The sequence below is a fragment of the Ascaphus truei genome, chromosome 1 (genome assembly GCF_040206685.1).
Source record: "Ascaphus truei isolate aAscTru1 chromosome 1, aAscTru1.hap1, whole genome shotgun sequence".
Classification (NCBI taxonomy): domain Eukaryota; kingdom Metazoa; phylum Chordata; class Amphibia; order Anura; family Ascaphidae; genus Ascaphus; species Ascaphus truei.
Window position 1 is genome coordinate 400,846,850 of NC_134483.1, and position 22,345 is coordinate 400,869,194.

The window sequence follows — 22,345 nt, forward strand, 5'->3', positions numbered from 1 at the left end:
TTTGGTGATTTTGATGTGTATGTAACAGTGTTTCCCCCCTCCGGTGGGAGATTTGGCCATTACCTCGTATGTGGTGCATGCTATCTGTTGGTAAGCAGGAGGGCTGAGTCGTCCTCAGATGGTTGTGGGGACACAGGACAGGTTTCTGGGGTATATACCCCACGTGGTTCTCTAGCAGGGCAGCGCCTCCATCTGCCGTAGGCTCCAGATGTATGGAGGCGATCTCCTACAGTAGAAATACTCCCTCTCCTCCCAGTAAAATTACACACCAGGCAGGAGGTATATAAAACAGGAGCAGTCTTTATTGGGCCAGCACTCACAACACGGCAGTGGTCTGCCCAATATAGTCTCTGAGTCAGCTACCCAGCTATAGGATGGTCCCTGGACAACCACTGCGGGCCAAGGGCTCCCGCGGCTGTCCTAGCTCTTCCCTGCCCCTCTAGCAGAGGCAAAGGTAAGGCTCACACTCACTCTCCCCCCAGGGGAAGAGGAACAAAGAAGACCCAATCCTAAGGCTCCTTGCTGTGTGACCTGCCTCTCTCAGTGGGGAGAGGCACACCTACCAATTTGGGCAGCAATCACCCTTAAGTACAGTCAGGAGGAGGGCACCAGGTCTGATCCAGGATTGGATATGCTCAGGCCTAGTTTCCCCTCCTCCCCCTGTCACTCATGATTACTGCAGGGAGTGGGGAAAACCCATGATTACTACTGGCAGGCCTGCTCTTACCAGGGCTTACTGTCAGTGAGGGCAGACTGGTAGCCAGAAAACCAGTCCTGGCTACATGTATACAAAGTATCTACTGTCGTTAGGCTGTGCGTTCAAACTGGAGCACGAATACTCAGGATATTTGCCTGTCAGGGAGGTAAATATGTGGCAGCTGTTTATTTAAGCAGATGATTAATTCCTACTCTGTGCCTAGGTGGATTTTAACCCTTCGTTTGGGGAGTGAAAAAAAATTCAAAAACTGGCAGAAAATAAATAAATCTTTATTTATACCTGCTGTTTCAAGGGGACCGTTTATTTAAACTTTCGTATTTTAGCGGAGGGTTACTCTTTCTCAAATTCCATCTCAGACATTTTGACATCCCAGGAAAGACCAGATTTTAAACAACGTAAAGACAATAGTTCAATTGTAATACAAAATGTGGATTAATCCGATTCCTGAAGAAGCCACAGCGAAACGCGTAGAATCGATCTGTTGTGGGAGGTGACTGAGCTGGGGAGAACATTGGAGCTAGGTGCTGGCACGGAGACGGACACACAGGGCAGCTTCTTCCGCCCCAACCCGAGATGTCACAGGACGTGACGCGGATACACGTGACGCACGCGGAAGCGCTCCGCCACTCCTGGAGACACCGGCACTCTCTACAACCAGCTGTCCTCTCCCTCGAACGTAAAGCATATTGGAAATGTGAGTGCATCATGCATATGTTTGTTCATTGCTGCTAATACATTATTTAGACCATACTGTACCATTGTGCGTTCTCTCTTTTCTTCTACATAAACCTTGGGAGTTAAACCCTGACCACAAACAAGCTTCCTGATACGTTATCAAGACACCACTCTGAGGGGGAATCCATTAAAGGGCTCCAATCAGAGAGAGAAGTGTCTCTGATACGCCTTATATTGACATTGTCAATTCTGAGTACCACCATTGCAGAGTTATTTTGAGACTTCATTTGTTTATACCATCTGCACTATTATATATTTTGTCTTTAAGAAGGCAGCCTAATATACTGTATGGAGGGTAAAGGAGGTGCTCATGGGTTGCGGGCTTGAAGGGAATTTCCTCTTTTGGGGGCCCGGTGGGAGCTATTTAGAAACTGTCAGGCTTGGTTGGCAGACGGTAGCTGATGTTAAAGCATTGCATCTGTACCCCTTGGGTGGGTGGGTATGTTTTGCCAGGCAATTCCCAATTATGTGTTGTTTGTTTTTATCATTCGTTAGTAAAATCTATGGCTTTGCCTCCAAAAATTGTGTCTGTGTTATTTATGGGGGGTGGGGCCTTACATAATACCGACGTCATGTGTCTTCAGAGCCATAAGTTGTCGTATGGACAAAAGCACCACTGTGAGCTATAGTATTTGCTCATAAATTAAGTGATCCATATCATTTATCTCTCTTATTTATGCGAAAATAATTAAAAAAACGAAAATGTTTGATCAAGGCATTTCCAATACACTGGCGACACACTTTATTCGAGCTCGGCTAGTCCCACGAATTCGGGTATACCCGGGTGTATTGAGGTTTGTGACTGTTTTCTGCCCGAGTGCATTGGGTTATTTTCCAGGCAGGGATTGAAGCATTTTATTCCCGCTGGGTGCAATACTGCACAGTATATATATATATATACTGCATTACAATTCATGAATTTATGCCATCTGGTAGACACGCGAAGCATTGCAGCCTATTAAATCCTAATCATTATCATTTAACAGATCAGCCGCCCGCCAGCCAGGCATGAACCCAGGCTGGGAAGGCAAACGCAACGGGGCTTGTCAGAGGTGAGGAGCGGCGCATTCCAGGTATCTGCCAGGTACATACTGGGTATTTGCTCGAATAAAGTGTGTCGGTGCAGTATCATAGGCATTTGAGCAATTTTACTTGTCCTCTGTTCTTAATAATATACAGTATACCTTTTTGCAGTAAATATTTCTACATGTACTGTAAGTATATTGACCTTACAGAAAATTAGGATTACAGCTGCTGCTCTCTTTGTGGTTGAAATCCATGAACACGTCACATTGAAAAGCCAGTATAACCAGCCACACATTGAAGAGACCCAAAAGGTTGGGTGCTCTGTGTATGTTGTACTCGCTATGCACTTCTTTAACCCAGGCTGTGCTGAAAAACTCTATAATGTGGCAGGAATATGCTTACCTGTATAAGGTTCCGTGTTAAAATGAGCATGAAGTAAAAGGTGTTCTCATTTGCATGTCATTTACCAGAATCCCTGACTGCAGTGGAAGCGCTGTAGGCTAAGAGACAATGGTGACAAGCAGGGTTGCAGACCTGTCTGAGGCATGTGAATGTGCTCACAAGTGGTATTTTTATTTGCTCTCCACAAAGTATTAGCGTTTGGGTCAGTTATTTTTCTGAAGTGTAGCAACACAGGCAGGTAAATTACTGTGTTATGCATGAATAGCATGTCTCCACCCACAAGGCTTCCCATAAAACCTTAATCTGCACACATTGTTTTCACTACCTGTATTTTGGTATCCTAATGCAATGGACCGATATTGCCAATCCAGTGCACCTGATACAAGTGGTATGTATATATACATGCATGCCATATTTTTCGGCTCTGCTAGAAAAGCTTACGTTTTTTGGTGGATGCAAATAAGCTTCTTAATTCTAAAAAGCAGCAAACAATTATTTAGGTGGGATAGATAAACAAATGTTGTAAATGAGTACATTGTACCCCCTTAGCCATTCTCATTTTCATTTTTCATTGCTTTCGCCCCTACAGTCCTAAAGGACCTGCATAGGCTTGCAGGAGTCAAGGTCACACTACTTATATGTTCTGACTACATATTGATCCGATATACAATACAGTATGTTGCTTGACTATAATTGGGAAGTGTTTTTCTGCAATTATTTCCATATTTTAATATGTCTAAATAAAAAAAATTAGATGGAGCCCCAAAAAGATATGAAATGTAAATAACTTGCTGTTAATATTTATTTTCAAATATATTTATACTATTAGAATTACATAGTGTAAACTATTTTGTGTTGAGGTGGGGAGATGTTTACTACGATCAATAACTGTGATGTCGACAGTGTATCAATAGGAAAGATTACTAACTGGCAATGCGGTCTGCATACATACATATTGGAACAAAACATCTTTATGGTACGGTAGCGATAAATAGAAAACACAGCCAAAGTAATTTTATTTACCTTCGACTTTCAGGATTCTGGGACAAAATACGCTTTTACTTTTCAAAAAACTCTGTTCCATCTGTGGAAGAACGAAAGAAGTATAACCATGACTTTGCCGTTTCTACCTCATTTCATGGTTTGCGTAACATTGTTGCTGGCAGCAACACTGGTACAAGTAACAAAATCCGTAAAGTAATATGGATGTCTGTTGTTTTTGCCTCTATCATAATAGTCTCTTGGCAGGTCTGCACTCGCTTTACAAACTATTTCAGCAGGCCAACAACTACTTCTGTAACAGTCCAATATGTCAAAGATATTGAGTTCCCCTCTGTGACCTTTTGCAATTTAAACAGGTAGGATTCATTTTATTTCTTTATATACAACTATCACTACAGTACAGTTATAAAAAATGTTTTTGTTCTTGTTTTTCCTTTTTAGTCCACATATTAAAGACAGTGATCTGGAGTCCAGTTGCAAAAGACAAGTCTTCCAAAATCTCTTTATGCCCATACATTTCTTGAAAAATAAAAGGACAGGCATTGGTATGCCTGTTAAGTGTGCTTGCTTATAAATGTGTATGCATGTATGTGAATATACACATATCGTATGTTTTCTTTTATGTGTGGGTGCATATGTGTCTACAGTACATGTTTATTCTTTATGTACTGTAGTATGTGTGAGTATCTGGTCTGATGTGTGTGTGTCTGCTTTGGTGTCTGTGCGTATGTATATATATATATATATATATATATACCATATGTGTATATAGATTGAGTGTGCACTTATATATACATATGATGCAGGATTTTTTGTGTGCCAATAAGTGCACATATTTATTTCCCCCCCCCCCCCCCCTTCATGGGACCGAAACATCGGGCATACTGTTTATAGAAAAAAGAAAAAGAATCCCAATGAAAGCACTCAAGCAAAATAAATGATAATAGGATTTATTCAATTAAAAAAACACACATGAATTACCCAAAATTCTTAAAACAGTCCCCTCGGAACCCTTAAAGCATTAATGCTGGTTTATGCACAAAGAATAAATATATTGTATACTAAGTAGAAAATAAAAAAATATTGTGCAAAATGAATAAAACCAGAAAATGATTGTGTCCTGCTCATATATCTGTAGACCGTCCGGTCTGTGTTTGTACTCCCCTTGGAACCCCCTAACCTGGCTCAGGATCATCTCTGGATACTCATCTCTACAACATCGCTCAATCAACCTTTTTCTTAGGATTCTCGTGCTTCTCATCATGTGGTGACTATTGAGCACATCTAGCATGGTTCCTTTACTGTGGTTATTTGTTTACATCATTATTTGTTGTTGGTGATTGAGTGGTACTATATTTTACATATCCATACAGGTAGAGCATAATAGTTTCCAGTTTTAGATTCCTTTATTTTTGATCAGCCGGTCTACAGATATATGAGCAGGACACAATCATGTTTTGTTTTTATGCATTATCACAATATTTTTTGATTTTCTACTTAGTATACAATATATTTATTCTTTGTGCATAAACCAGCATTAATGCTTTAGGGGTTCCGAGGGGACTGCTTTAAGATTTTGTGTAATTCATGTGTGTTTTTTTCATTGAATAAATCCTATTATAATTTATTTTGCTTGAGTGCTTTCAGTGGGATTCTTTTTCTTTTTTTCCCTCATATCATATTGTCCCCAGCACCGTCATCAGGTCATCATTATTATTTATTTGATCTTACTTTTTGATTATAGCAATTTCGTGTTATTTTTCTAGTTAGTTGCATGCTTATCTGTTTGTTTTGTCAATATATATATATATACTGTACTTAATTTTACATGATAACAACTTTATTTCATATATTGCTTTTTTCCAAATGGGTCTCAAAGCGCTTCACAATTACAGTATAGTGCCCGGAACGCAGCACATTTTTACAGTCATGGTTTCTGCACAGTTGAGCTTACAATCTATGTTTTTGATGCCTGAGACACAGGGAGATAAAGTGACTTGCACAAGGTGCTGACACCAAGATGTGAACCAGGGTCCCTTGATTCAAACTAGGTGTCATTGTTTATAGAGTCAGTGTCTTCACTGAGCTACTCCTTCTCCCATTATCTCCTGTTATGCAATTTATATATACTCTAGATACTTTCTTGTCCCATTCCACTACACCCCTTTAGTTTCCTGATTGTCTAGGTCACTTCTACATTTCAATAGAGAATAGCTTTTTATTCCTCCATTGTTAATTTTTACTCTAGCGTGCCAGCATCCACCTTATCTTATCATCCCACTACTGCTCAACAGCCATTGCAACCAGATATCTCTCTTACAACACTATGTAATATTCTCTGTTTCTATATTTCTCCCTACCTGATGAAGAACTCTGAGAGGGTTGAAAGCTTATAAAGGCTTTATGCTATGAACCTCCTTTGCAATAAGGATCACAATGCTTTGCTTGGGCATAACAGGCCTCCAGCCTGCCAATCCATAGTTGGGGTGCTACCTGATTCCTCCTGCAAAGTAGACGCCCATACGTTTCTGATTTCCCCCACCCTGAGGCCCCACAACCGGGGACTGGTTACACCCTAAACTGTGTCATTACCCTTGCATCATTCTCCAAGATCCATTTTATAGTCCTAAAAAATGTATCTAGCCCCTTGTCCGACAAATGCATCCCATCTTGCCTGTGTCAACTGCCATCCCTAGCATTAATCTCTCCGTGCTTGAGTACCATCCCGCCGCAAGAAGATGAATCTGCCCATGGCTTTGTTAATGTTTTTTTCTAGGTTTATACACTCCAATCCAGATTTTTGCCCCCGCCATGTTATTCGTGGGATGATTTCCTACCAGATGATTACTACCCCCCTCCATAGGGCCTTTAAATGGGCACAGTCTGGTTGTCACTGGTAAATCAGTTCCAACGACTTGGTTTGCCCTAAATCGTTCTCGCCCAGGTGCAACAGAATGATGTCCGGTTTTACCTTTATATCAGTTTGGGCCTTCGCCAGGGCTGGGAGCAGGTCATCCCAGTGTATACTTCTGTTCCCCAGCCATTGCAGATACATCTTCTCTTTTCCTAGGCCCAGGTGGAGACCAAGCCCTGATCCCTTGCCCTTTCTCGTGCCCAGTAAACAAATGAGTAGCCCACAATCCAGACTTCCCGGGTTTTACAGCTCCCACCTGCTGTAAGATATATAAAAGCGTCACAGATTTGAGGTCCCTTCAGCCCTGATGTAAGACCTGTAGGCATTTCACCGTCCCAGCTTTATGATCTGCTCTACCATAGAGCCCCCCTCCGAAGCTGATGAATGAACGTGTCCCAAATTTCTTGGGGTCCATACCCACTTCTGCAGCCAGCTCAAGCCAGCCAGGGCCTGCGGTCGCAGCCCTTATGGAGTCGACGAACCATTCTGGGCCTCTGGCTTACCTTAACATATCATCTACTTGTTGGTCCAATAAAAGGTAACACACTAATATAATCCCTCTCCCTCCTTTGTTCTTTTACTACATTGAAAATGTTTGATATGAATATCTGAGTAGCCTATGAATTTAGCAACAAATAAAAACAAGTTTAGGGGCTTATTGAATAAGTTCCAAAGTGACTGATGCACCACAATCACCAAAAACACTTACTGATTTGAATTGGGTGGTTCGTGAAAAAGCCAAATAAACCCCTTAGTCATAACTGGACAAAATCATTCATCCGGTTTATTCAATATTTCCCTTAGGTAATTTGAGTACCTAAGAGAAATAATTTGGTTTTGTTTCTTCACTGTCTGCTCAAGAAAATATAGCAAAACCATAATATCCCAATTAATTTTAATTCAAATATCTCATTCAGTCATTCCTTTATTTTAATATTTGCTGTTTTGTTTATGAGCTTATCTGACTTACTCTAGCAGGGTTAATCTTTTCTTGTAACCATGACTACTCTTGGTTAAGCCTAAGATTAATTATTTTCTGTCATGAACAGATAGCAGGTGGCATACACTTTTCCCTCAGTGTGTTCCTCATCCATCTGTTCATGATAGCACTTTATATGTCATTTTTCTGTTACAGTAATGATGATATATAATGATGTCCTTTTTGAACTTTAATAAATGTGTATGTTTTGTATGAAATAGAGGTAGTTTCTATTCTAAAAAAATAACTGAAGCGTTTATGATCTTACAAATTAGACAATACTACACTATATAGACAGCAGACAACAGCAGATATGGCTTTGTTTTCAGAAAAAGACTTGTCAATGCCTCATTAAAAACACTATATTAGTTATCCAGAATTTGAACATTAGTACTCCTACAGAGCATACTGTAGAACTATACAGTAGCTTGCATAATAAAAATGCCAGACAGGCTGTATAGAAACTACCTAAAGGCAATACTTATGAAGCCTCTTATAGAAACGAAAGAAATATGTATATATTTCACAGCCTATACTCTTATTGGTTCGTTTCCGAGTTTTTAAAAATGGGCTATTTCTACCAACATACTCAGAAACGTAAACTAAAAGCAGTAGCATATGCAAAACAACAGAATTAAAAAGTGAACTTGTTAAAATAAATATTATAATTTTAACACTTCAATAGGTGCATAATATTCCTTGTCACATACAAAAGACATAGCATACATACATTTGTATATGTCTATAATAGAAATTAACAGATCAGATGGCTCTGATTCTCACAATAGGTAAATTATTTTTTCCACAGTCATTAACTTTTAAAACATACAGTATATACCATTCTGATATTTAGTAAGAATATACTGTATGTAACTTTGTAAATTTCTAGTGAGATCTCATGACTTTTGCAGTCAGTGTCACTTGTCACTTGTTCCTGACATCAAGACAAAGTGAGTCACTCATTGTCCTATAATAACAAGACATGAAAATCCAAGTCACAGCTACAAATGCCCCAATTACGTAGCATTTACTGAAATGTTGAAAAGTTTCTGTAATAGTAATTTTAAAGAGGTATGGCCATAGGGTGACCATATTTTTCCTGGGACAAACCAGGACGTTGCGAGCTATTCGCGCATGCGTGGCTGGCGTGGGCCATTCACGCATACACGGCCGGCGATTGCTGATTGCGCATGCGTGGTCGGAGATTGCCGATCATGCATGTGAGGCCGGCATGGGCCTATCGCGTAAGGGCGGCAGGCGCTGCCCGTGCATGTGCGAGCAGTTATTTAAATGACTGGGATATATACTACAATTTCAGGCCATCGGGACAAACAACAAAAAAAACACGACTGTCCCGGCTAAACCGTGACATCTGGTAATTTAAGTCTAAATAGCTAGGAAGCACATTAAATATATCACTTCCACTTTTGTTTCAAATGTTTAAACGTTTATAAACATTTTATTAGATTAAAAACATTGAAACACCTTATTCTTATCATATCTGCACTTTGAGTAAAATAAGCATTTTTTTTATATACATGATTTCAGGTTTCAAACGCAAGCCGTTAACAACCTCAGTGTTGCCTTTTTTCTGTGGAATATTGTCTCTGCGGTTCTTCATTTATCAAATATTAATGATGATTCAAATGATTTACAAGAAGTCATTGATTTTCTTCAGCTCAACCAAAATTTCAGCATTAAAGAATTTACTAAGAACTATGGATTTTACCTCAATAACAGCACACTGCTAAAATGCGATTTCTTTGGTAATCCATGCTATCCAGAGGTACTGTAATATGTATGTATGTACTGTATGTCTTTATTTATATAGCGCCATTAATGTACATAGCGATTCACAGCAGTAATAAACGTGACAATCATATAAATAACGGAAAAAAATACTGGTGTATATAGCGCTAAAAATGGTGTTTATATAAATAAAATGGTGACAGTGATTCTATACTACCAAAAATACATATGACATAGGCTGCCAGGTGACACTAACTCCAGGACACAGTTAGTAAAAAAACAAACATATAAAATACAGACCGGCGCCGTAATAGTCCAAGGGGTGAAACAAAGTCCAATGCTGATAATGTCTCTTTGACTTCTATCTGCAGAAGTGCTGGGATGCTCCAAATTTCTTATAGATGTACTCCACATGTGTCAGGGAGAAAAACAAAGAAATCACATCATAGTGCAACACAGCTGATACTAGCAGTTAGAGTGTAACCAACAAAACACACATACAAGACAAACACCACATATAACAAGTAAGGCTGACTGAAATAAAAATGAGAATTTATTAACACACAAATGATGAGGCAGATGTGGGATCCGGTCGGTAAAAACCAGAATCCTACTTACAGGACTGCCACAGATCATACGCAGAGGATTGAAGTGTGTCTTGTCTTTGCTGCTGTTCCGTCCGATCACGTGACCTCCCTCATATAAATAACAAATAATACAAATAACAGGTCATGGGAATAAGTGCTTCAGACATAAAAGTAACATTTAGGAAGAAGAGTCCATGCTCCGAGGAGCTTACAATCTAATTGGTAGGTAGGAAGAATGTACAGAGACAGTAGGAGGGCATTCTGGTAAGTGCATCTGCAAGGGACCAAGCTTTATGTATCATGGCTGGGTAAGAAGAACTTGGTCGTCAACAAAAAAAGGCAAATACTGGATATAAATGTAGCAGATATTACCTTATATAATTCCCCTAAGTGATCCCCGAAAAACAGAGACACATATGAAGAAACAGGCTTCTAAGATCTATCCTGGATTCTTAGAAATATGTAGATAAAAAGACAAATAGGGGAGCACAGAATCAATATACACAGACACAAATAATGCCCAATGCATTTAGAGAAATCAATAGCCAATGGTGGATTGGCTAGTAAAATAACCAAACCACTGCACGCTCAGAGTATTATATTATTATAGATAGATAATCTATAATATTATAGATATTATATCCTGTGATGGGAGGATTCTACATCTGCTTGTGCATCAAGTGGGAGACTCCACGGAGGCTCCGATTGGACAGAGGGATACAGGTAAAGAAACCTTTGAGGACTTTATTGCTTACACATGGCCGTGTAAGTAGGGATATATTATTAATACCATTATCCCCATCTTTGACACTGCATCACCTCGTAAGTGCATTGACTGGTATTTAACCCTTGTGCATTACTCTGAGTGTGCAGTGGTTTGGGTATCGTACTAGTCAATCCACCTTTGGCAATTGATTTCTCTACATGCATTGGGCATAATTTGTGTCTGTGTATATTGATTCTGTTCTCCCCTATTTGTCTTTTTATGTATCATGTGTCTAGTATTATCCATGGTGCTACTCATATGATTCTTTAAGCAAGTGGGTCTTAAGGTGGGTCTTAAAGGTGGATAGAGAGGTGCTAGTCGGGTATTGAGGGGAGGGGCATTCCAGTGGTGTGAGGCAGTCATTAAGAAAGGTTTAAGGCGGGAGAGGGCTTTAGATACAAAGGGTACCTAGAAAGAGAAGACATCCTTGAGCAGAACACAAGAGTCGGGATGGTGCATAGCGAGAAATTAGGGCTGAGATGTAAGGAGGGGCAGAAGAGTGTAAAGCTTTAAAAGTGAGGAGGACAATTGAGTGCCACATGTGGGATTTGATAGGAAGCCATGACAGTGAATTCAGCAGGGGAGACGCTGAGACAGATTTAGGAAACAGTGGAGTGATTCTGGCAGCAGTGTTTAGGATATATTGTAGGGGAGACAAGTGAGAGGCAGGAAGGTCTGCAGCAGAACTGAGAGAGGAGAGGGAGGAGCATAAAGTGGAATCAAAGGCTGGTAGTTAATAGAGCACAGGTTTATGCAGAAATGAGGGGTAGATTGAGATGGAGAAGGGGAGAAGCGAGAGAGAGAAAATCAGATGAGGTGATGGTCATAGAGAAGAAAGGAGGAAATGGAGAAATCAGAGAGAATTTTTTTTATTGAAAACCAGGTCTAGGTAGTGGCCATCCTTGTGGGTGCTGGCTGCAGTCCACTGTTGAAGTGCCAAAAGAAGATGTTAGAGAGAGAAAGCGGGCAGCCCAATGGAGATAGGGGTCATCAATGTGGCAGTTGAAGTCCCCAAGGAGAAGAACAGGGGAGTCTGAGGAGAGAAAGAAAGAGAACCAAGATTCAATGTGAGAAAGAAAGGCAGAATGGGGATGAGTAGAGGTAGGTGGGCGATATATGATAGCCACTTGGACATTGAGAGGAGAGAATATCTGGACAGTGTGAGCCTCAAAGGAGGGAAAAGAAAGAGAGGGGGGAATAGGAAGGGTTCGGTAATGGCAGAGAGAGGAGAGGAGGAGCCCCACACCTCCACCCCTGCCATCAGGGAATGAAGTGTAGGAGAAAGAAAGGCCACCATAAGAGAGGGCAGTTTCCAGAGCAGAGTCAGACTGAGTAAGTCAGGTCTCAGTTATAGCAAATAGGAGCAGAGAGTGAGAGAGAAAGAGGTCATGCACTTTTTTGAAAGGGAGCGTGCATTCCAAAGCACACAGGAGAAAAGGAGAGAGGAGGGAGGGTGGCAGGGGATGGGTATGAGATTGGAGGGGTTTACACCAGAAGGAGTATAAGTTGCATTTGGCAGGCGAGGGCTAGAGCAAATAGAAATAAAGCAGGGACCAGGATTGGGAGAGATATTCCCAGAAGCAAGGAGGAGAAGCATGGATAGAAAGAGAAATGTGTGAGGAGGATTTTTAGGGGTGTGTTTTAGTGAAGGGGTATAGCTGTGTAGTGACAGAGGGTGCAGGTAAGAAAGAGCTGAGAAGTCGTGAAGGAAGGAGAGATGGAGATATATGAATATAGTTAGAGACATAATGAGGCTGGTAGATAGAAGTGCATAATTTGAAAAGAAGTGAGGTCATAGTAAATATAAATAGGAAAGGCGGCATCTCAGCAATCGTAAAGTGCTGAGATGTGCAGTCTGAGATTGAATAGATCCTCCTTTCCAGCGTACATCAAATGCAGGAATCATGGACAGTAGGTGTTGTCCCCTTCTTTTGAACTCCCTATTAAACTCCAGCACTGTACACTACTTCAAACATGGCTGCAAACCGCAAGGGCTGCTTTGCTCTCAGTTAAATAGCTTCAAAATGTCACCTGACTGAATAAGGTTCAGCCCATCCAACTTAATTAACACATTTGAGGAACATTAAAACAGATTTTTTTCTAAATAGGGTGCTGTCCTGCCTAAGTGTCAAAGTTGAATTGAATGAAGACACACATCACGGGGTGATTTTGGAGACCGACAATTCAAATATGGTTTTAGCTAGTTGTTACAACTAAAATAGACACAGCACGGATGTTTTGGAGATAGACAATTCAAATATGGTTTTACCTAGCTGTTACAACTAAAATAGATACAACATATATGAATATATATATATATATATATATATATATATTATTCATATGTGTTGATCTACTGTGCAATATACAAAGTAGCTTTCATTTTAAATTGGAGTTATTCATTCTGAGGGCTCGTTCAGGGAGCCAGCTGAGGACTCGGAGGGGGGGCGTGCGGGAGGCAGTGCTGGGAGTTTGCTGGGCGACATGTGATTATCCCCCAGCAAACTTTTCAGCGTTGGGGAGGGGGCGGGGCTACAGACGCAGGGTTAAAGTATCCAAGCTGCAGTCATGAAATCATTCTGAAGAATGATTTCATTGGCTGCCTTGGTCCCTGTGACGCTGCTTCAGCTCCAAGAAACGAAATTTTCGTTTACTGAAGCTGTCGTCAGCAGCAACTCCTGGCTTCGGAGGCAGGCCAGTAGCTACCCTGACAACAAGTATTCAAATTGAATACTTTGTTGCTCACGGCAGCACGCACGTCAGCACGCCCTGCCCCCGAAGCCAGCACCCTGAACGAGGCCTTACTATTTCACATAATTTGAAATGAGAAAATATGGAGCATCCTTTTTATGAAAGAGTCTCCCGCATAATGCGCTGAATGCACTTTCTACATTCTCCCTGAAAAAAATTCCATCAACCCAATTCAAGTCAATGGAAGTTGGGGAGATCTGCATTTTCTAACAAAACCCCCACTGAAAAGCGTTTCCATATGGTGCACTGTGCTGAGAATGTTCCTTATCAATTCCTGCACTTTTACCTAGTTATGTGCTGATTTGAAATCTGAATTTGTCATTCCCAGTACTGTAGCTTGCTTTTGCAGAAGACATTTGAAAACATTTAAATTAAAGCTTGACACTACTGTACTTGTAATATTGTGCTTCTAGGATGTCTGGCATGTCTAAAACTTGCATTTAGTTATATAACAAAGTCCCACTGCTTGCACCTTTGTCATAATCTGAAACAGATTTACAGGATAAAATCTGTAAAGCAAGTGTTTCTGTATTATATTCCCTTGAGAGCTTTGTTAGTATAATATTGGAAAATGTGTACAAATGCCCCTGTTTTTTCTATATAAAAAACAGCAGTAGTTGCAATATTCTTCACAAGGAGTAGCCATGAACTTAGCCATTGGAGAGGGATTCATCTCCAAACATCATCAGCAGACAACTTTACTTAGAGCTGAAAAATCTAAATATGTACTTATTCCTGGTTAGTGAATACTTTTTCAAAATCTTTCTAAGATCAATATTACTGATTTGTTTATTTTGTTATTATTTTTTAAAGGACTTTCAACATATTTTCACGGAATATGGAAACTGCTTCACATTTAATCACAATAATGTTTTGGCAAACAAAAAGATCAGCACTTCTGGAAGAGGCTTAAGTTTACTTTTCGATATAAAGCAGGTATAGAAAAAGCTCTAATACTACATAATTATACAATGTACTGTTTCTTTGTAAGTTGGATACATGTGTTGTTATCAATTCAGAATAGTTAAAGTGTCGGGATACAATTTCATCTAGGATAAGCTTTTTTTGGTTCACAATGGTTTAACATAACACTGTATGCAGAGAAGATGAGTTACTGTCATTTACTGCATTGTTACACTGGTCCAGCAATTGTGCCATAACAACAGGCATATGAATTTTTAAAGCATAAGTCCCTTTCAGGTGACCAACAGCTTTTCTGATGCTGAGGACTAGAGTTTCTACCAGGGCCCCCTGGGTCAGCAGTCTTGCGAGCTCCCATCTTTCTCTTACAAACCTCCTCTCTCTCTCTCACACCTCTACATCCACCCCCTTCTCACACTCCCCTCGTCATCCATTTATTTCTCTCCCCCTCTGTCTCTCACTCCCTGATCTCCCTCCATCCCCCCTCACTGCCCCCTCCACCTTTATCCTCTATAGGTCCTCTATCACTTAATACCCCCCCTCCTCTATCAGTCAATACCACTCCCTCAATGCCCCCTGCTCACACTCAATCCCATTCCATCATTCCCCCTTGCTCACACTCAACCTCACTCCCTCAATCCTACCTCATCACACTCAACCCCACTCCCTCAATGACACCCTCCTCCCACTCAGCCCATTTCCCCAATCCCCCCTTCTTACACTCAACCCCCCTCCCTCAATCTTCCCCTTCTCAAACTCAACCCCACTCCCTTAATCCTCCGGTCCTCACACTCAATCCCCGACACACAATTTTCTCCTCACACAGACACTATTTCCCCCCACAAACATACACACAACCCCCTGAATACACACACAATTCCCCCCCAATACCCACACGATTTTTCCCTCACCTGCATAATACCCACCAAATGTATCCCCGATGCACAATATCCACACATTTCCCCCCTCCTCACAATACTCACACAATTTAGTCCCCCCTCTCACACAATATCCACACACATTCTCCCTTCTCCTGCATAATAACCACACAATTTCCCCTATTGCACAATACCTTGAGGTGGTCTCATGCCTCCAGTGCTGTGCTGGACCTGTACACAGATGCAGAAGATGGGCCTGACTTCCAGTGCTGACCAGTGGGGGAGGATCACCACAGCAGCTGGGGAGAGCTGGGCCCTGGCAGAAATAGAGGCCCATGCCAAACTTCCAATGTAAGCTAGCCATAGCCCCCACAACTGACGTGCCCGGAACAGTTTGCACCAGCTCTGCCCCCTTGTCAGTTTAAAGCTTAAAGCAGCAATCCACTTGAACTAATCTTTTTTTACAGAAAGTGAAACAGGGGTCCCCTGGTTCCATTACTTTTAGTTCCAGTGAAGGTACCGGCATTACTTCAGGATTTCTAACCCATTGAGTGCCTTAGGGGATGTGACACCAAAGTGTCACATACACCACTGCAGCACATTGTGATCACAAGATTGGTTTTCGAGATGTCACTGATGACTCTCCTCTTCCATTCCCCTGTCTGATCAGATTGTGTTCAGAAAACATGCAACAAGCCTTTGTAGGGAAAAATAAAAAATACTGCTGCTTTAACTCAATGCTACTGTAAATTGAAGCAGCTTCTGTTGACATTTTTTGAATGTAGCATTTATTAACGCTATCAATTACCTACTGATCTTCTTAGTTTTGGATGTATTAAAGCAAATATAAAATACCCATGAGTGTGTTTGTATCTTTCACAGGTCCCCAAACCTGTTTCATTCACTCCATTGTCATATATCACACAGTGGCTAATATGCAGGCAAGGATTCTGGGTACTAGCATGTACTGTAAGTGAGCTTGCACTTTTAACTTTCTGCTTAAATTTACTAGAGATTTTGCCTGCAGCATTAAACATCTTACATATGGCTGAGCCTAACTAGAATACCTGTCTGCAGCCCCACCACTGTATTACGTGGTAGTAACATGCATGAAGCGGGTGTAGCCCCCTGTAAACAGCACAGGCTATACATATCTTTCTCCTACTGTGGTAAGTCCTGTTAAGGGCAGGCGCCAGTAGTAATCATGGGTTTTCCCCCTTCACGCCCTGCCCTGAGTGATAGATGCAGGCCCCTGACTCTGCTGCAGGCAAGAGACAGAGGGGAGGTTCTGCTGACATCATGAGGGGCGGGGCTGACTCTATTTAGCAGCCGGTTCCTGTGAGTGACAGTCTGTCTGTCCTGGGAGTTGGAGAAGAGGAGTAGATCAAGCTCTGTCCTGGGAGCAAGCAAGAGAGAGAGAGAACTCTGGCCTAATACATTTGGCGAGTGAGCAGAGCCCGGTGGACCAATGCCCCTCACCCCGATGCGGGGGTGATGGGGAGAATCTACCCCCACCCAGGGGTTACCCTCTGAGGTGGGCATTGGGGTATTGAGGCCCAAAACAGACCATCCTGTCGGAGTACCTCTTGGAGGAAAGGAGAGGAGAGAAGAACGGCTGTGCACCTTGAGACCTCCTGGTGTGCTGTTGTTGTTGCTGCTATTGTTGCTGCTGTGTGCTGCCAAGGCTGCTGTGTGCGAGCTAGAGACAATAAAGAGACATTGCTGATATACTCGAGACTGTGTGTGATTCTGGAGCATCCACCCTGGGACCAGGGTAATCTCTTCTATACGGGTCCTACCCCATACCCTTGGGAAGGTATAGAGGATGGAGGCGCTGCACCACCACTAAAAGAATGCGGCAACTACCCCAGAAGCCTGGTCCTGTGTCCCCAACATCATTGCGGGAAGCTCAGGCCCTCCCGATACCTACAGGTATGCACCACTCAAACACGTGTAACCAGCCCTCACACACCCTAGATATAGCATCTGTGTCTGGGGGGGGGGGGAATATGGGGTACATTTGGAGGTGAGCTGCTGAGATCCAGAACAGGACAGTCTTACAGCAAGGCTAGAGCAGGAAGAGTGATGTGCGCTCTCCGGTCAAGTGCTAAAGAAAGTAGGGCATGCCATACCGGGGGTAGTCAGGGGAGCGTGGACCTCCGCTCCCGCACAGTATGCCCTGGGTGCCCTAAGAGGGTGGCATAAGATGGGTGCATAGCTATAGCTGTCCTAGTCCCTTGAGGCAGATAGTGTGAGGCAACTGGGGGGGTTAGCCTGCTAACGTGTCCAGGGACCATGGCCCAGGGCCAGCAGTATGAGTGGCCAAAAGTAGGGACGCTGTACCTAGGGAGATGCCCGGTACACTAGCTAGCACCCACATAAAACGCACCACAGAGCACTTGCCGGAACAGGCACCGAGTACAGTGCACAAGGAAGGAGTTCTGCCTAGCCTGGGGTATGCCACCTCATATTAGTGGGCAACAGATTGAACATGCAGAGAGTATCAGAAAGTGTCAGTGGGTACAGCCAGTGTCTAGATTCGTGTTACACCATAGACACTGAGCGTAGTACACAATTACATGTGGTGGGCTCATCAAAGATGGCGGACGTCACTACATGTGCTCCGCGGAGCAAGGAAAAACTCAAAATGGCGACAAACGCGCCATCAACAGCCCAGCAGATAGCAGCCGACCTAAAATGGCGCTTCCCGCCAATCCTGGAGCACGCACGTGAATCGTGCAAAAAGACTGTACGAGAAATGTGGCGGGAAATGTGCAGGGGTTTGGCGCCAAACCCAGATCTCCTGCAAGAGGAGCGGAGTGGCGCGAAAGCCGAAAGCCCACCCACCTTTGCTGTGACTGGCCCACAAACCAGGCCACATCACACTGAAAAAAGGATTACCCCGCCATTGGATTCCACCAGAGAGAGGGGGCACAAGGAGAGCCAATCGGAAGCGTCCTCCCCAGCAAAGGGAGGGACCGGAAGCAAGAGCGAAGAGCTTCACTTCTGCCTGGCATTTGAGGAGCAAGGAGCTGAAACACTGAACTGTTCCACCCCTGAGCTAACAATGTCCGAGATGAGCACCACGATCTACCAGCTACCAGGAGGTTTACTGGTAGTGGAGGTAGCGGACCACGAATACCTCCGGTGCCTGTGCGTTCACTGCGGGATACCCGGAGCGGTCCCAAGCACCAAGGCATGATGCTTTCATGCTAACGAGCCATGGCTACTGATCGAGACCCCGCGGGGTGCCTCTCTGGGAACAATAACAGAGGTGGCGGAGATGAAAGACAAGGCTGCCCTAGTTCCCCGTTGCAACCAAGCGGGAAGAACCAAGGCCCAGACAGCTACGGAGCCGAGAGAACCGTCGGCGGAGAAGAGTGCGACCGCAGTGGAGGTACCGGAGCGGGCCCGTTTCCTACCTATACCCACTGGTTGTATCGCAGAAGAACCCGGTGACTCCCTTGCGGAGGATCCGATCGTGATATCCTCGGAGGAAGAGGTTGGCGTACCATCGGTGGCGATGCGCCTACCGGCGTACCACCCCAGCGGTAACAAAGAGGAGCAGACGAGTCTGGACACCTTCCGACGGTGAGCGCTGGTGCGGCCTGAGGCCCGTAGAAGTCCCATGGCCGTGGTGACTCCCAGTGCGGCGGCGATGGCGTACAAGATGACTCCGGAGGACCCCAAGATCACCAAACAGCAGCGGAGCGGTAAGGAGACACCACCACCCCCTTACTCCCGCCAGGCGAAGACAGCAACCGCGAAGGACGAGAAGAAGAGGCTTGAGGCCTACTTGTCCGTCTGCAAACCGGATGCTCCACCGCCGCCCCTTCCGGTCCTCGACGCTCTACCGGTGCGTGACCACGGAGCGGATGGAGATTCCGCGGGCACCGGTGATGACGTCACTTCCGGGCCCGATGGAAAGAGAGGCCCGGGAGCGCTGTTCTCTCCACGGAGAGTAGCCATGGCCACTGCAATGGCCACCCTGAAGAGCCGAGGCCCATCGAGAGAAGCGCGAAGTATGGCGGAGAAAGAACCCAAGAAAGTGTCCCTTGGTAACAGTATTACCCGCTTGCTGGACACTGACTTGAACATTGCCCCTGCCCCAACCCCTAGCTCCATTGCCCTGGCCACTGCCCCTGCCCCGTCACGAGTGTTGTCACCGGGACCTAGCGGGGATAAATTGAGCAAGTACTCCAAGTATTCCAGAGATTGGCGGGACTGGGAATTGAGCGATGAGGGGTCGGATGGGGAAATACCATATGACAATGTAATACGTGTGCCTAACTCTGTGCCGTTTTCTCCTACAGCTAGAGGGAGAGACCGAGGGTCCCAGACTCCAGCAGAGGCTGAGTCTGTCAGTACGGTGGTTCATAAGATGAACCCTACCCGGTATTTCAACGCCAAAGGGAGGAGAGATTGCTCGCGCTCTACAGAGGCGGGGACGTCCGGTGTCTCGTCCCAAGCAGAGTCTGAGGTAGAGAACACTAGCCATTCCACAGAGTACGAGCACCGTGACAAATGGTGGGCACCCCTGTTCACTGGGTACCATGAAGGTATGGACCGTACGCGGTTCTTGCTCATTAAGAACAACATAGTTGATCATTGGTGGGCGGCAGGTGCCTTTACTTCCCAGGAGGTGGAGGACGAGATAGATCACAGGTACCAGGAGATCGAGCAGTAAGTCATTCAGCCCAAAAGCCCCAGTATATTGTATGACGAGATTGCTCCTATAGAACCAGAGTTTTGGGTACTGCCAAGCAGGGCGAGTCACCGTAAGCTCACTAAGTTGAGCCGAACCGACAGAGCCATAGTGGCTACGTATAGGCAGTCACTTGGATACGAATACCCTTATGTGCCTGAGCCCATAATAAGGGAAATAGAGGAGAACAGAGATAGTTGGCTCCGAGAAGCCGTACAAGAATATCTCTGAACAAAATTTGGGAAAGCTGGTTATCATAACGAGGACCGTATAAGTGAGTTGGTCAGGATCTGGAGTATAGGACGGTGCATATACATGCACAGCGTAATATATCGACCGGAGCATGGGTCGGTCCAGTCCTTCTTTGTGACCATTACGGATCACAATGGCAGGAAAGTAAGAAAACCTGATCCGAAACATTACAGTGTGGGTTCTCCACGTTGGGAGTAACCGGTGTTGTATTTCTACCTCATGTAAGCATATGTTATGACTACAAACTGCATGATATGTGTTTTTTGTTCCCAGGTTGTTCACCGCAGGATGGTACTGCTAACGTTAGGTCCAAGTGGGGACCATTGGATTCCACCTGAGGGAGAGTGTAGCCCCCTGTAAACAGCACGGGCTATACATATCTTTCTCCTACTGTGGTAAGTCCTGTTAAGGGCAGGCGCCAGTAGTAATCATGGGTTTTCCCCCTTCACGCCCTGCCCTGAGCAAGCAAGAGAGAGAGAGAACTCTGACCTAATACATTTGGCGAGTGAGCAGAGCTCCGGTGGACCAATGCCCCTCACCCCGATGCGGGGGTGATGGGGAGAATCTACCCCCACCCAGGGGATACCCTCTGAGGTGGGCATTGGGGTATTGAGGCCCCTCACAGACCATCCTGTCGGAGTACCTCTTGGAGGAAAGGAGAGGAGAACGGCTGTGCACCTTGAGACCTCCTGGTGTGCTGCTGTTGTTGCTGTTTGTGCGAGCTAGAGACAATAAAGAGACATTGCTGATATACTCGAGACTGTGTGTGATTCTGAAGCATCCAACCTAGAACCAGGGTCATTTCTTCTATATGGGTCCTACCCCATACTCTTGGGAAGGTATAGAGGATGGAGGCTGTGCACCACCACTAAAAGAATGCGGCAACTACCTCAGAAGCCTTGTCCTGTGTCCCCAACATCATCGCGGGAAGCTCAGGCCCTCCTGTTACCTACAGGTATGCACCACTCAAACACGTGTAACCAGCCCTCACACACCCTAGATATAGCATCTGTGTATGGGGGGGGGGAATATGGGTTACACGGGTTTGGAGACCTGTAAAATACATGCAATCATTGCAATTGTATCTTTGCTGTCCAACATGAGGTGATGATTTGATTAACGTTACTTTGAATGTAATACTGAAGTTATTTTTTGATCAACCACTTTTAGATATACTGATTAACTGAAGGTGAGTGTTAAGCATCTTCTAAGAAAATTAACTGTTTTATTTTTTAATTTTTTAAATCAGTCAGAATTCACTGATGATCCTTCGCTGGGTTTTGTTGATGCTGGAATCACATATGTTATACATTCGCCAAAGCTATATCCAAGGTTTGATGGTTTGGGGTTACATAGCCCTGCAGGGATGCATGCACATGCAGCAATACGTCACTTCAAGGTAATTACTGTACATTTTGTTAATGCATTGGAGACCAAAAGCACAGACATTATAGCAAAGGAATTTTTTCATTTTGCATCATATTATATATTATAATTTATACTTCCCAAGCATTATAACATAAACAGACCTCTTCAAACTGTAAAATGAAGGTCAAAATATATTTAATATATATAAATGCCTGTGATTAAAGTATAGCATGTTCTAATTAAATATGCATATTTAATTTAATAAGCTTTATGATAATAAGACATGTGACTGCACAGGCACTCAGCAGGACATACAATTAGTAAATGTCAGCATGTGGCTGGAAGGGGAGTAAGCATAAGATTACAGCAGTTTTGGTCACCACTACTGTACAGTACATAAAAAATACATTAAGGAACTAGAAAAAGTGCAGAGAAGAGCCACCAAATTAATAAAAGGGATGCGAAATCTGACTTACTGTATGAGGAGAGGCTAGCTAAATTAAACTTGTTTACATTAGAAAATAGAAAGACGCGGAACAGAATCCCTATTGATGCACTCACTTAAGATAGAACTCAAAAATAAAAAAGTTTA

At 43.6% G+C, this 22,345-nt stretch overlaps 1 protein-coding gene across 1 annotated transcript in view; it reads left to right on the forward strand.

The window, feature by feature from the left end:
• The first annotated feature begins 3,229 nt into the window (after window positions 1-3,229).
• ASIC5 (acid sensing ion channel subunit family member 5) overlaps window positions 3,230-22,345 on the forward strand; it is a 28,429-nt gene continuing 9,313 nt past the window's right edge. Inside the window, exons 1-5 of the mRNA XM_075610519.1 lie at window positions 3,230-3,269; window positions 3,918-4,239; window positions 9,325-9,562; window positions 14,443-14,565; window positions 21,635-21,784. Of these exons, the coding sequence (XP_075466634.1) occupies window positions 3,230-3,269; window positions 3,918-4,239; window positions 9,325-9,562; window positions 14,443-14,565; window positions 21,635-21,784 (873 nt within the window). The remainder of the gene's footprint in view (window positions 3,270-3,917; window positions 4,240-9,324; window positions 9,563-14,442; window positions 14,566-21,634; window positions 21,785-22,345) is intronic.